The 14,970-nt window shown below is 42.7% G+C and overlaps 1 protein-coding gene across 4 annotated transcripts in view; it reads left to right on the forward strand.

Annotated features, from left to right (window-relative positions):
• MAPKBP1 (mitogen-activated protein kinase binding protein 1) overlaps positions 1-14,970 on the forward strand; it is a 139,583-nt gene that overhangs the window by 1,099 nt on the left and 123,514 nt on the right. For all 4 annotated transcript variants that reach the window (XM_035111943.2, XM_035111951.2, XM_035111968.2 and 1 more), the window contains exon 2: positions 711-1,076. In XM_035111943.2, coding sequence (XP_034967834.1) covers positions 960-1,076 — 117 coding nt within the window. In that variant the 5' untranslated portion in view covers positions 711-959. The remainder of the gene's footprint in view (positions 1-710; positions 1,077-14,970) is intronic.

Raw genomic sequence — 14,970 nt, forward strand, 5'->3', positions numbered from 1 at the left:
GCTCTCATCAGCCTGAGGTGCGGAAGGTTTTGGGGCCTGACAATGTTGGCTGGTCGAGATTTTACTCTTGATAAGTAAGGGGGCGGGTGTGTGTGTTCGAAACAGTCGGCAATTTAGACTTGGAAGATATCCGTTATATTTAAAATCTAGGCTTAAAACGTTTTATCTAATGGCAGCAAGTTTCTGATTTGCCCAATGCATGTGCAGCATCTGATGCCCATTCCTCAACATTATTTTAAAATCGTGAATACTGCAACAACGGGCAGTGCAAGGGGGCGGGGAGAGAAGAACCCTCTCTTGGAGATGTGGTCCTGATCCTGCTATGCTATTCCCTTGCAAGAATCTCTTCAAGGACTGCTTCAATTGGGGGGGGGGGAACTAAGGTTAACTATTAAGATTGCTTTGGGCGCGGGGCGGGGGGAGGACTGGGTCCATGCTCTACCTTTAAATCCTGACATCTGTAGTGAACTGGTTATTACAGTGGCCTCCCCCACCCCTTTAAAGCTGTCTGGCTCTTTAAAGTGTGCTTCCTTACATATGGCGATGCTGGTGGGGAAAGGATTTTCCACAAATCCTGATGAAATTCAGTGACCTTTGATGCATGTCTTCTGCCATTCAGCCTCTATTAGAAAAAGATGAGATGCACTTGAAGATGTGTTACTGGCTTATGTTAGCTTTGCTGTCTCTTCCCCTTTTCTCTTCCCCCAAAGGTCCACATTGATCCGAGTCTTTTGAACTGACAAAGGAAGTACGTATCCGGAATAGTAGTAATACAAAAGCTTTCAACAATTGTGCCCTGAAGCAGGAGCCTTATGATGAAGTGAAAAAGGGGAGTGTCCGCAATCCGGAGCCTCTGGACAGAAATGGCCCCCTTAACTCCTCTGGCGTGTTAACCCCTGACTGGGTGGTGGAGGAAGAAAGTGCTTGAGAGGGGGCAGGGCTACCTCCCCACGAAGGCTATGATGTCGGTTGAAGGCTCCACAATAACAAGCCGCATCAAGAACTTGCTTCGATCTCCTTCTATCAAGCTGCGGAGGAGCAAGCCAGGGAGCAAGCGGGAAGACATCAGTACGAAGGTGAGCATTCAAACTGTTTTGCATCCTCCTGAAAGCCTCACCTTTGGCTAAATGCTCAGTTGTGTTGGGGGATGTCGTATAGGGTAGCCCTTAAATATTATGGAATATTGGTGGTGCTTTTGCCTGTTTTCCTGACCTGTGCATAGCACAGCCGACAATACAATGATGGCCTTTGTCTGGGTGTGCCTAAAGGTTGCTTTTCCAAGCTGTATGTGCAAGAAGGTACTTTACGATGTGCTGTACATGGATAGGTGTTGTAAGGCGATGAAGGTACTTCAGGATGTGCTGCACATGGATAGGTGTTGTAAGGCCCCCAGGCAATTGGAAGGGAAGACAGGATGTAACACCTTTGGCTCTTCTCACACAAGGAAGTGTGGAACAAATGATTGTTTGGTGAAAACAAACCTTTCTTATGCCTTTTGGGGGCACCTCTCAAAAGCAACAAGTGTGTATGCTACCCTAATGTTTTTCAAGTATAGAGATGTAGCCTTTGTTATTGAAGCTTATGGTGTTACTTGACACATGACTGATTAAGTGTAATGAACAGCATTAAAAGTGTCAAGGAACTAAGCCTGTGTTAAGGCAGTGCATCCTTGAGATATAGCTGCCATAGTGGTATGTCTCTCTCTCTCTTTCCTACTTGCTCTTTCTAGCAATGGTTTTATGGCACATTCTTCAGTTTGCTGTCCTGAGATTAATGTAGGGCAGAAAGAGCCGTGGACTCTGTTCTCCTTCAGAGGATAAGCTTGTTTTAATTTGTGTGGACAGTAAAATAGGAACAACCAGCTTGGTCACATAGTGAATAATGATTAAAACTGGGGGCTGAGATCCCAAAATCCTGGATGCTTTGTCATTGCCTAATTGTATTCCATTAAGGAACAACGTGCACACAAAACAGTGCCTCAGTTTTCCCAACTGTAAAATGAATGTAATTGCTCCTAATTATAACTAATTAGTGATGAATGTTTGCTTAAAGCACCTTGTACTGTTTTTGGCATGTCATGCAAGGTACTTTCTGTATTTAATAATTTTGCATCTGACACTCTGCATGTTTTCTCAGAATAATAAATCCCAGTAGGTGGATTTGTGCATGGGTTTGTTGCTGTATTATAAGAAGCTTTCTCAGTACCCATGGGAGAGTATAAAATGAAAGCTGAAGTAAGCATACTCTAATTTCAGAGGTATAGCTTAAAATTGTTATGAAGGAGCTACGTTTCCTCTTCCGATGTCGTTACTTCAATAGTGATCTAATTATAAGGCTTGCTTTCCCACCCTCTGCTCCATATAAATAAATGGGGTTTATTTCTCAACGTTTTGTGGAAGGGCCTCCTTTTGTAGCCAACTGACCTTTGGTCTACTTGGTGCAAAAAAATCCATTCTTCAAGCCTTCCTCCCTACTCAAGAGGTGTAAGCTCCACAGTACAATCTTCTGCATGTCTACTCAAAAGATAACACATAGGATTTCAACTGAATGTAGCTTCCAGACAACCTGGTTTTGAAGAATCGTTCTGATTTGTTTGTGGGGAGGTTGATGTGATTTTGCATAATCAACTGTTGTCCGTCACTTTCCAGTGCATTACCTTGTCACTTTCCTTATTGCAAAAAGTATGGCTTTCTTTTATTTTGGAAGTGGGTATATGCTCCATGGGGTCACGAAGAGTCGGACATGACTAAACGACTAAACAACAACAATGTTGCATAGGTCTATTTTCATTGTCCCACCTGAATTTGCTGGAATGTGATTGAATCCCATCCCAAACAAACAAACAGACAGACAGACACACATCCTGGAAGCACTTACACAGTCATCAAAATCCAGTTTTGCAAAATTTAAAAGTATCCAGACTCTGCTTACTGTGCCCATGTGCTTTCAAGACATGCAGGATTTCAAAAACACTCTTTAGTGAGGCATGCACCTCTCTAGTATACTGTATTAGTGTTACTGTTTTTGCTAGTGGGACTTGCCTGGTCCTTAAGGGGAAACCATCTGTTTGTTCTCTTCTTCCTTTTTCACCTGATTATGTGGAAGTGCCGCAACTTCTTGGCTCATTCTTTCTTACCCTGCAGTTGTCTGTGAGATGGTAACTAGGATGTGGATGCATCTGAAGTTAGTTTACAGTTCTCCTCCCTGTGAAGGAAACCAAGAAATGCATGCATGATGCAAATTGCCTATGCAAGCTCATTTTGTTTGCTTGATTTATTGAATGCCTGATTAGAAGTGGTACCAGCTTATTTGCAATGCTATCAGTTTTGATTATTGTTCTGTGACCTCCGGGTATAGGGCGGTATAGAAATTCAATAAATATAATAATAAATAATGATGAGAACTTGGGATGGGCTAGCAACGATGTAAAAGTTAATTGTAGCACACAGCACATGAGGGCTATGAATTGATCCCCCTCTCCACATAGTCCCTTCTGAGCAACACATGCCACCTGTGATTATTGTAAAAGACAGGTATAATGGGATACCATAGGAATGGAGTTATCTTGTAGATGGGACAAAATGAGGAAAGCTATGAAATATAGTGTCCCCCAGTTGCTAGAGTCCTGGCCACCTCTTATCTCTGTAACCACGATGGTAAAAAATGTGCTCTTTCTAAAAAAGGAAGAGGTTAGAATACTCAGATTTTATGGGATGAATGCCTCCTGTTTTATCAAGACGTAATTTAACAAGAGGAGCGTGGGAAACTTCTTGAGCTGCCCCATCAAATGATGAGAAATGCATTTAGAAATGTATATCCCGCCCTTTGCTGTTGCCGCTCCCATGACTTATTGCAATAGTAAATTTTACCTGTTCCCTGCTTCCCAGATGTCTAATTAAGTGCAAAAGTGTGGTAATATTCTCCTCACTAGCTGGCTGGACAGTGCAGATGACTGTGTAACCAAGTTGTGATAGGTGCACTATTAGGGATGGGGGTGGTGCTGTGGTCTAAACCACTGAGCCTCTTGGGCTTGCTGATCGAAAGGTCAGTGGTTCAAATCTGCACGATGGGGTGAGCTCCCATTGCTCTGTCCCAACGTCTGCCAACCTAGCATTTTGAAAGAATACCAGTGCAAGTAGATAAATAGATACCACTGTGGCAGGAAGGTAAACAACGTTTCCGTGTGCTTTGGCTTCCGTCACAGTGTCCCATTGTGCCAGAATCTGTTTAGTCATGCTGGCCACATGACCTGGAAAGCTGTTTGTGGACAAACGCTGGCTCCCTCGACCTGAAGCGAGATGAGCGCTGCACCCCATAGTCCCCTTTGACTGGACTGAACCATCCAGGGATACCTTTTAACCTTTAGGCGCACTATTGTAAATTACTACTTGGTAACTGATTACTACAGAATCACAGTCCCATAACTGAATCCTGTAGAATAATGGGCAAATGCTGGCAATCTGTAACCTCTACTTTGTGAAAATGATTTGCTCGGGGAAGGTGATGGGACAGGACCATCTTGTACAAATGTAACCTTGGAATTCCTTCCAGTTTTGCCTCTCTGAAGCGCAGTGTCATATTTCAGTGGGAGTAACAGGTATATTAATCATTGCTATTGGTTCCACCTGGAAAACTGCTGTTTGAAAAGCCTAATTCTCTCTGAGGTGGAAAACTTGTGTCCTGGCTATACTTCAGACTACAGGAAAAGGCTGAGGTATTGACTGCTCCTCCATAAATGATAATCACATAAATAATAATAAACACAACTGTGTACACATAGTAAAACAGATGTCAGGACATTTCTCCCCAATATCCTAGTTTTTTGTGTAGGGGGAGTTTTATGTTTTACAGCCTGGTTTGCTTCTTTGAAGAAAAAAATGTTATGAGATGAGTTCATGAAACAGGATCCTCAGCATGCCTGATAATTCAAGTGATTTTCCTTAACACACTACCTTTCCTTGAATATTGGTTAATGCTGTGGATGCTGTCAGCTGGGCAAACATGAAAACCATTTGAAAAGGAGAGTTGCAAGGTCACAAGTCAGATATCTTAGCTTGAACAGAACGGATTTGACATAGTGAAGTTACCACTCCTGAACTGCTTCTTCCTGGGTCTTGCTGTTTGTCCTTCTCCACAGCCTGATGAGGGCAAGAGAGACATCTCACTTGCTTCAGCCAGTGGTGGAGGCAATAAGACCCAGAGGAAGATCTGCTCCTCCAGATGTTGCTGGACTCCAACTCCTGCCTGCTCCAGGTGATGTGACCGATGTTGTAGTTGTAGTCCAGGAGCATCTGGAAAGCCACAAGTTCCCCAACTCTTTTGTGGGAAATAAGAGCCAAAGGTCTATCTAAGCCAGCATCTTGTTTCGACAGTGGCTAAGGGCATTTATTTATTTGTTTGTTTGTTTTGGGTTGTATTCAGCACTAGCCCTACTTGAGTACACCTAATGAAATGAATGAGCCTGAGTTAGTCATGGCTGTTAATGTCAGTGGGTCTACTTTGAGCAAAACTAGTATTTAATACCACTTTATTTAACAAAATGTATATACTTCCTTATTGTCAGGAAAAAACCCTAAGTGGTAAGTAATATACAGTAAAGGTAATAGCCCTCTCCTGCTGCTGTTACCAATCTTCAGAGGCCCATTGCCTCTGATGATGTAGGTACTGTAGTATACAGTCATCATGACTAGCAGCCATTGATAGGCTTATTCTCCACAAATTTGTCTTAATCTCCTGCTAACAAAGGTCCAAGCTGTGTCCTGGTCTGGCAAACCAACTGAAAAAGGTCTTCTCTTCAATTACAATATCTTCTCAGATTGTCTCAGTTCAGTAAAAACGGGACAGCTTTGAGCAGATTGTGACTGGGTGCCGGTGACTATCTGAATTGATGTACTGACTAAGTCAACTTTCAAAGATCAAGAATGTGGTATGTTTCTTTCAGGCCTAAAGGATGCCCTTCAGGGTTGGTTGATCTTGATTTACTCAGTTTTCAACCTGGTAACTGAGTTTGTGTGTGTTTCATCTCCCGGCGTCCAAGCGCTGTGGATTGTTTAGAGAAGGATGCTGAGCTGCTTCCTAATTAATGACTGGGGGTGCGGTGGCGAACTTCCCAGTCAGTGTGGTACCTTCTTTGTCTTCAAGAGGTTTTTTGGAAGATGATTAGAGAAACCTGTTTGTGGGTCTGAGGGAGACAGAGAAGGAAGATGAAGAGCTGCATTTTGGCCAACTGGCTCACTTCCACAGTATCTTTAGAAGAGAAGCGGATGGGTGGAAGAGGTTTGCACATCTGAAACCAGCTTAAGCAGGACTCTCATGTTTTAGGTGAAAACAATAATTTTGCAGGCTGTGTATATAAATAACATATGTGACTCCTACTCGGACAAATGTAAGAAACGGGTGTTGGTTGCATTGACCTCTAGGCATATGTACAGAAGCCTGCAAAAGTATTCCCCCCCCCAAAGCCAAGTCTTAATGTTTCTTAAACTACCACATAATTACTGGATTGGACCCAGCAGAGACAAATTGTTTGAAGTCATAGCTTACACTGCTGTATGATTTCAAACTTTAGTGTGAGTTGGGTAGGAAGGTGCCAAGGCCTACTCTTGACTATGTCAAAATATGACAGCAAAAAAGTAGTGGGTATTGAGAACTTTTGTTAGGTTATTTTTCTTTGTGCCCCAGGATAACTAATGTTGGCACCTGTCTGTCTCTAGAGACAATGGAGTGCACCTCTGGGGGTGAAGTCAGACCACTGCATTAGCAGCACTGAAGTGATCTCCCCAGGGCACAAGCCTAGGCAGTGCATGTGGAGATCCTGGGCTGCCCAAATGACAATACCCCTCACTTACGTTGTCCAAAGGGAGGCAGAGCAATATGTTTGACACCAGCTTGGCTGCAGGAGTTGCTGGAAGGAGGTGTACATGGCACCGTTTGGTCATTTTAGGGACTCCACTCTGGATTTGTGTCCACTTTACTACTTATCCTTTTCTTCTCCCATAGATATCCTGCAAGGCAATGGAGGTTTAGGATCAGATTTTTTCTTCTCCTAGATAGCAATGTTATTAATGCAGGTTAAGCAGTTGCCATGCTGGGTTTCCCCAGCCACTCTGGGCGGCTTCCAACTGAATGTTAATAACAATACAGCATCAAACATTAAAAACTTCCCTAAACAGTTGTCTTTTAAAAGTAAAATAGTTGCTTATTGCCTTGACATCTGCTGGGAGGGCGTTCCACAGGGCAGGCGCCACTACCGAGAAGGCCCTCTGCCTGGTTCCCTGTAACCTCACTTCTTGCAGCGAGGGAACTGCCAGAAGGCAGTGCTGGACCTCGGTGCCTGGGCTGGACGATGGGGGTGGAGATGCTCCTTCAGGTATACAGGACCGAGGCCATTTAGGGCTTTAAAAGTCAGCACCAACACTTTGAATTGTGCTTGGAAACGTACTGGGAGCCAATGAAGATCTTTCAGGACAGGTGTTATATGGTCTCGGCGGCCACTCCCAGTCACCAGTCTAGCTGCCGCATTCTGGATTAATTGCAGTTTCCGAGTCACCTTCAAAGGTAGCCCCACGTAGAGCGCATTGCAGTAGTCCAAGCGGGAGATAACTAGAGCATGCACCACTCTGGCAAGACAGTCAGTCAATGAAGAGAGTCAAAGACAGTCTATTTGTTAATGAATTTGTGCCTTTGTACATAGGCCCATTTTGTACACAATATATTTGGTGATGCTAGTTGCTAATGGAAGGCCCATGACTTCTCCCAGCAGTGAAGTCTGAATAGTTGAAAGAGAAAATGGAGTGCAATTCAGTGATTTAAGAATTAAGATTATAGGTGGCAGGGTGATTTGTGTTCAAGCAATTCCTTGAATGTTCCAGTTAAGAAGCCCAACTCCTCAAAGTGCAGCTTCAGTAAGTTTTGACTTAATGTGATTAAAATGAAATCTCTTGGACAGAGGCAAATGTTATAATGTCAGCTAGAAAGCTTTGCGTTCAGCCTTCCTAAGCCCTACAGTGGAAATGATTAGGACAGTAGAATGTTCTTTAAAGTCCCAGCCTTGATTCTTCTGATTCTCTTAACTCAGGTTGTTTGTGACCTGGTCTGTGCATGCAGCTGAATGAGGTAGGTGGGAGCATGGACCCTGACACTGAGTTGGCAAGTGGATTGTGCAATTTCTGAATGGTTTTCTGTAAGGGAAAAAAATAGTGAAACAGAGAGGGTCTAGACTGTGCCATATTTTTCCTGGATGCTATGGAGTAGACGTGAATAGGATTGTGCTTACAGTTATCCCATGAGGGCATGTGACTTTTAGCAGAAGAAAGGATGCCCACCAGAGGCGGTTTTAGGGTGCCAGCACTGGGCACATAGCTGGGGAGGGCACCTTCTCATAGCCAGATAAATGCTTGCCCAGCTGACAGGGTCCTAGAGCCCTCCTTACTTCTTCCCAAAGCCTGATGCCTCTTACTTGGCTTTGGGAAGGCAAGGCCAGGGCTGGAGAGGGCATCAAATTTTGGCTTCGCACAGGGCACCACATCACCAAGTTCTGCCCCTGTGCCCAATGGCTCATCATTCAGATGTGAGTTGAAAGCAATGAACTGAACCCTGGCTAATTAGGGCTGTTGAGTTTTGGCTGTGTAGCCAATAATCTTGTGTATGCAGATGAGGAGGACAAGTTCAGAATTCTCCAGATGTGTAGTGACTTATGGACTATGTGACGATATTTGGCTGAGGCGATGGTCCTTCTCAGGAGTCAGAATGGTTATAAGTGAGTGCGGTGCTGTGGTCTCTCCAGATGAGGTACAGTTTAGACTGTGGACTGTTAGTGCAGGGATCTGTCACTAGGCTGTTTCAAAAAGTCCTACCAGTAGAGTAAGGAAGAGGGAAGAAATTCTGTTCACTTTGCATTTAAAGACAAGCCTACCAAATCCACACTTTCTGTAACAATACTGTACATGAACCATACCAAAGGCATCCTTGGTAACATGCCATTTTCTGATTTTTGCAATTTGGTTCTCCAGCCAAGTGATTCGTACTAACATGCATATAGAAAGTTTAATAATAATAATAATAATAATAATAATAATAATAATAATAATAAATATACTTGGGTAAAGTGTCCATAGAATGCATACATTTATGAAAGCAGCATACAAAATGTGTTATGTTAGTCAAGGGTGCTTGGGAAAATGTATAGATTAGGCATATTTGCATACAGAAATGTGTATGATGATGAATTATCTGCTGAATTTACACGAGGAATTCATAAAATAAATCATAAACTGTTGTGGAAGTGTGGAGAACTGAATTTAAGATTGGAAAAATGAGAAACTGAAAGAAACCAAGGGATAGCTTAGTTGGTTAGAGCACAACGCCAAAGCTGCATATTCCTGCATTGCAGGGGGTTGGACTAGATGATACTCAGGATCCCTTCCAACTCTATGATTCTATGATCTGACAGATTCACCTCTCTCTAAAATATGCTGGGCTAAGCCAGCCACATACATATGTAAGTACCTGGAAAAGCTTTGCTATTCCAGCCAGCATCCATGTTGACCCTGTCAGAGATTAATGGGTTAATCTTTTAAAGAACAGAAGAGGGGGTGATATGATTTAGCTACCCTACAGAGCAGACAACCTGTTAGTGGAAAGGAGGAAGAAACTGTCCTGGACTGAAGACAATTCTTGAACGAGGACCTGGAGGATGTAAATTCACAAAAGATCTCTTGAATGTGCATATAATAGACTGCTTTACGAAGCTAAATGACTGTAATAACAATGTGTCTGTACACCCCTTGTATCCAAAACCTGAATTTTGTTTATGCTTTTTGATATGAAAAGGCCTTCGTCATTGTCTTTGCTTTCCTTGAGTCATCAGGAAATATTTATACTAGAGGAATACTGCTACCTTTTGTTCCTAAACCTGTATATCTGGGCTCTCTCAAAAGTTGGAGTCCTTCCTATGATCAAAAGTTCATTTGAATTCCGTTTGGGGAAGGATCTGACATTCTCTCTGAGTTTTCTGCACAGGGTGAGTTGGGGGTGTCTCCAAGTAAATATCCACCCTGTGAAAACTGAGCTTGCATAGCCATGTGAGAGTAGTCAAAAACTTTAATCTGCAGTAGGCAAGTTAAAAAGACATGCAGCCACAATCTACAGTTCATCTTCATGTATCAGAGGTATTGGGGTTTAGTGCCTTAAATCTATGTACAGAATGTTATTTGACTGATGCTTTCCACAAAGGTGCACCAGTTATTATGGGGAGAGAGAAATCAGTCAAACCCACAAAATCTTCATGCCAAGCAAGGAGGACGGTGATGTTCACTAACAGCTTGGATGCAGAGAGCATGAATAATGCACCCAAACTGGGTCATCTGCCATGCGAGTTTTAATGATTGCTATTGGCTAGGGGTGACTATGTGCTTGGATTGCATATTTGAGTATTCACTTATAGCACTTTAGTCTTATACGATAATGGTGTTTACTTTTGTCCACGCACATATTGTTCTCAGAAGTGCATGGCAGTAGAAGTAATGAACATGCCCCTGGTGCTTGTTGGTAGGTTATGCTGTTTGTGCTTTGTTTATGGTTTCACTGCCCTCTCAGTGGTCTTCAATGTGTTGGGTTGGGGGGTTTGTAACAATAAACCTGGCACCCGGTCTTTACTAAGACTTAGAACTGATACAACTACAGTATTAAAATCATAACACCTTTTGTTTGCTCATCTTTCGTGGGCCACTCCAACAATAAATTATACATTCTGGAAAGAACTTTTGCTTTAGGTTCTAATAATTCTGTTTCCAACTTGGATTTTCCTGACTGAAAGCCAATTTCCCTATCCATTTTGAACAATTCATGTATCTGATAATATTGAAGCCAATCATCAAGCTGGTGTTTTACTTGATCATATGTCTTTATCTTAAGATGGCCTCCATCTACCAAAATATCCTTGTATTTAAGCCACCTGGTTTCCATGTTTAACCTTTTATGTGTCTTTGCCTCTAAGGGTGAAATCCATTTTGGTGTTTTCTTTTCCAACAAATCTTTATACCTAATCCATACATTAAACAATGATTTCCTGATTATATGATTCTTAAAACCTTTATGGACCTTTACCTTTTCATACCATAAATATGCATGTCAACCAAAAGCATTGTCAAAACCCTCCAAATCTAAAATATCCATATTTTCCAGCAAGAACCATTCTCTCATCCAGCAAAATGTGGCAGCTTCATAATAAATTCTTAAATGGAGACCAACAATTAAAAGTCTTTGATGGCACCCGAAGCAAGAAACCAGCTAGGGAAGAAAGTAATTAGATAAGAAAGTAATTAAAAGTGTGCTAAAGAGGATAAGGAAAATGCCAAAAAGGTGAAAGATGGTGGGCATCCCCACCAATTTGAATAGCTTTCAAGGCGGACAGATGTATCAATGGCTCCAAGTCATGATTATGACTACTGTACATTAGTGACAGGATCAGATATGTATGCCATGTTGCTGATTACCAGTTGTTGGGGATTGCAAATGGGAGAGTGCTATTGAGTTCATGGCCTGCTTATGGACTTCCCACACACACACCTTCCTGTTTCCATTGTGGGAAGCAGGATGTTCAACCAGATGATCCAGCAGAACTCTTATGTGGAGCACATGCCTGGAAGCATAAGGTACACTCCCTAGCATCATTATTTTAAAGAGAGATATTGGGTAGCAGAGCTATGAGAGGCATCTACAGAAGACCTTGTGGATTCACTACTAGCTTGGATAGACAGTTCTGGGTTTTATGAAATAGTGGTCACCATCTCATGTTATAAGGCAGCTGTTTATGTAATGTAGCTGAATTCTAATAGAAGAGGTGTCCTAATGACTGAAACTGATAAAGTATGAAAATATTAATACTGGTTTAAGGTTCAAGGATTTGTGGGTGCAAAGGCATTCATAATTTCTAGGATTAGGAAATGTTAGAGATTACTAAATGCTGTGAGTCTTCACCTGTGTCGCAGACCAAGCAGTGTGAAAATTCAGGCTGGATTGAAAAAGAGGGGTTGTAAAAGTAACAGTGTACTAACAGATAATTCCTGCACCACACTGCCATTAATATTATGAGCCAGTCAGGAGCCAGTGCTGAAAAGAGGGAACAAATCTCTCCCCAACGGTGAGGTTAAAACTATGTGTGTGTTTTTTAGTTAACAAGACTGTTCCTCAAGTCACTAAGCCACAAATCATGTCCACTGTCACTGATTAAACTAGTGGTCACTTGGGGTGGGGATTATTAGTATTACCTCCTTGTCTTCAATGTTAAGGGGTGGGATTTATCTGTGAAAGGGAATCATAAAATCAGTACCTAGAGGTGCTGTGAAAGATGGAACCGCTGCACTTTGATGGTGTTAGCACTCAGGTGTGGAATAACTTGGCATCTGTGGGATTTCCTGCCTTTCAACCCTGATACGGTATTTGGTTATGAATTTGTGGTGGAGGGCAGACTCTCCATAATCCTAAATTTAGTTAAGAGGTAGAATTTAGCCAATTTTCAGAATATAAAGGGAAGTTGCCAGGCCAGTGAAAAATACTGACTGAACTAGTTCTCCTGTTCAGGAGATCGCTGATAGCGATGCTGTTAAGAACCCAAGGAGAACTAAGTACAGGGCCATTAAGAACAATTGACCTTGAAGATGCTGTCCTTACCTCAACTGAGAAGTGAAGAGAAACAGAAGAACCAGAGGGGAGGTTGCCAGGGTAATAGGGGTATGTGATGTCACCACAGGAAAGAAAGGTGTCCTTTTACAACAGAGGTTTTAGGAGCAGGGGGTTCTGGGAAGAAGGAGCAGGAAGTGGGCAGAAATCCATGTGCACTGGATGGGAGAGGCTGCACTGAGACACCAGGGGCCATGCCTTGCTACTGCTTTGGACCCAAGCTTGCTGAAGCTATGAAAGGAGCCATATGGAGCTCTTATGGGACACTCATCTACATTGTGCCTCCTTCCTAAGGAACATAAACCCTGGTCAACTGCCGTGCCCCCTGGACACTTGCTACCGCTCAGCAGAGATTGGGGTTGCCTGTAACCCTATGTTCTCAATGTGTTTCTTTTTCTAAAAGCTTTATCTTTGAATATCATTAGTCTGGTGCCCATTATCTGGAACACCGAGCAGGGGCATTCCACACTGCAAACTTTTGTTGCACGTGCGAGTTGTGCACTTAAAATACTAGGCCTTCCTTAATTGGCGACTAGCTTGATGACCCCCAAATTTACAATAGTTGTAGTGGTCACAGAGTTGCGCTGCAGCCCAAATATAAAATGATGACAAGGACTAGGTTTCCTCACATTTTGCATCTTTGATGGAATTTTGTGGTTTTTTTTGTGGTGTGTAGGTCTGTTTGGCACTAAGGCTTTTTGCCTGTGGTATTAAGGAAATGGAGATATAGATTATACCAGAGGTTTTCAACCTTTTTGAGTCCACAGCTCCCTTGACCAACTACATTCTTTTTGCAGCACCCCTGCAGGGCTCAGGAGCCCAGTTAGGTCACCCCTTGGCTGCAAAGTTGTCAGCTTCTCACCCTTCTTCGAACCCCCTCCCTTGTGGAGTGTTCCCTCGGTTTCCTCTCCTCTCCCCTCTCCTTGAGAGTCCTCTGGGCAGCTCTCTGGGGTGAGAAAGATTACTGCCTAAAACCCTGTAGTGCCTTCCAGTCAGTGTAGATCAGGCACCCCCAAACTTTGGCCCTCCAGATGTTTTGGACTACATCATCCCTGACCACTGGTCCTCTTAGCTAGGGATCATGGGAGTTGTAGGCCAAAACATCTGGAGGGCCGCAGTTTGGGGATGCCTGGTGTAGATGATGCTGAGCTATAAGGCCTTTCTTGGTAAAGGTAACTGTCCGCTCCTATAAGCTCTAATCAACGAAACCCTACCAGGCCATCGTATTACAAAGTAATCCATTACAATTGCAAGTATTCTGCTGCTTTATAATTCTTATAAACAACTCCAAATTGCCATAAGACAAGACATTTCCTAAAACCCTGAGCTGCTTCTCAGCCTGGATCTCGGCTTCCATCTTCTTCCAGCACTGGGAGGCGGGGATAATCCCTCACCGATAATCCCTTTACTGTGCTGTTTGTCCCTGTTGGCGGTAAACTGCACTTTGTAGACGGCCTTTGGGAGGGTGAAGGAAAGGGCTGGAGGCAGCTGGCATGGGTGATGCATAAAGGCAGGAGGAAGGTTTTCCACTTTGGAAAAAAGGGCCTTCTACTCTGGTTCTATTCCAGATCTCTGGCCCATTAAAAAATGCAAAGAATCCCATAAAAATTGAGGGTTCAGCGAGTGAGGTTTTGGCATCCTGTTGTGTTCTCTCCCTTCCTGACTGCTGTCTGCAAATGCAGCATTCAAACATTTCCTTGAATTAACCGTCCATTCTAGGTAGGCAGCATTGCAAAACATCGGGTGATTTTTTTATTATTATTAACCTACTGCTGGAGACCTTTTTTTCATGCCAGATACTTCGAAACTAATCTCAGAGCTATGTTTTGTTGTGAATACTTTGGGATCTTTATTAATTTAGTGAAGCAGAATATTAGTTGTTATGAAGTGTATTATTTTTTCAATTATTTTAAAAAAGTATTGTTTGAATACTGCTGCGTGTGTGTGTGTGTGTGTGTGTGTGTGTACGTACTAATCTCAAAGGCATAGAATTTGGCTGCAGTCACTTTTTTAAAAATAAAAGCAAAATGTGTGGTGATCTGCTTCAGTGTTCCATTCCCCCCCCCCAATTCTGGTGTCTTAATGCGATGTATTCTGTGAAGCAATAACTTATGCAAGAGCATGATCTTGTTGTATACCGTCTGAAAATGTCCTTTTTGCCAGGGTGTGTCTTTTTTACTATTTGACATTTGCTCTGGGCTGCTTTCCACAAATGGCTTGCCAGTCGTTTTTGTTTCTTTTTAAAGGGGGAAGAAACTACCTAAAAATTCTAGTTTAGATTATGAAACA

Source organism: Zootoca vivipara, chromosome 1 (genome assembly GCF_963506605.1).
Source record: "Zootoca vivipara chromosome 1, rZooViv1.1, whole genome shotgun sequence".
NCBI lineage: Eukaryota > Metazoa > Chordata > Lepidosauria > Squamata > Lacertidae > Zootoca > Zootoca vivipara.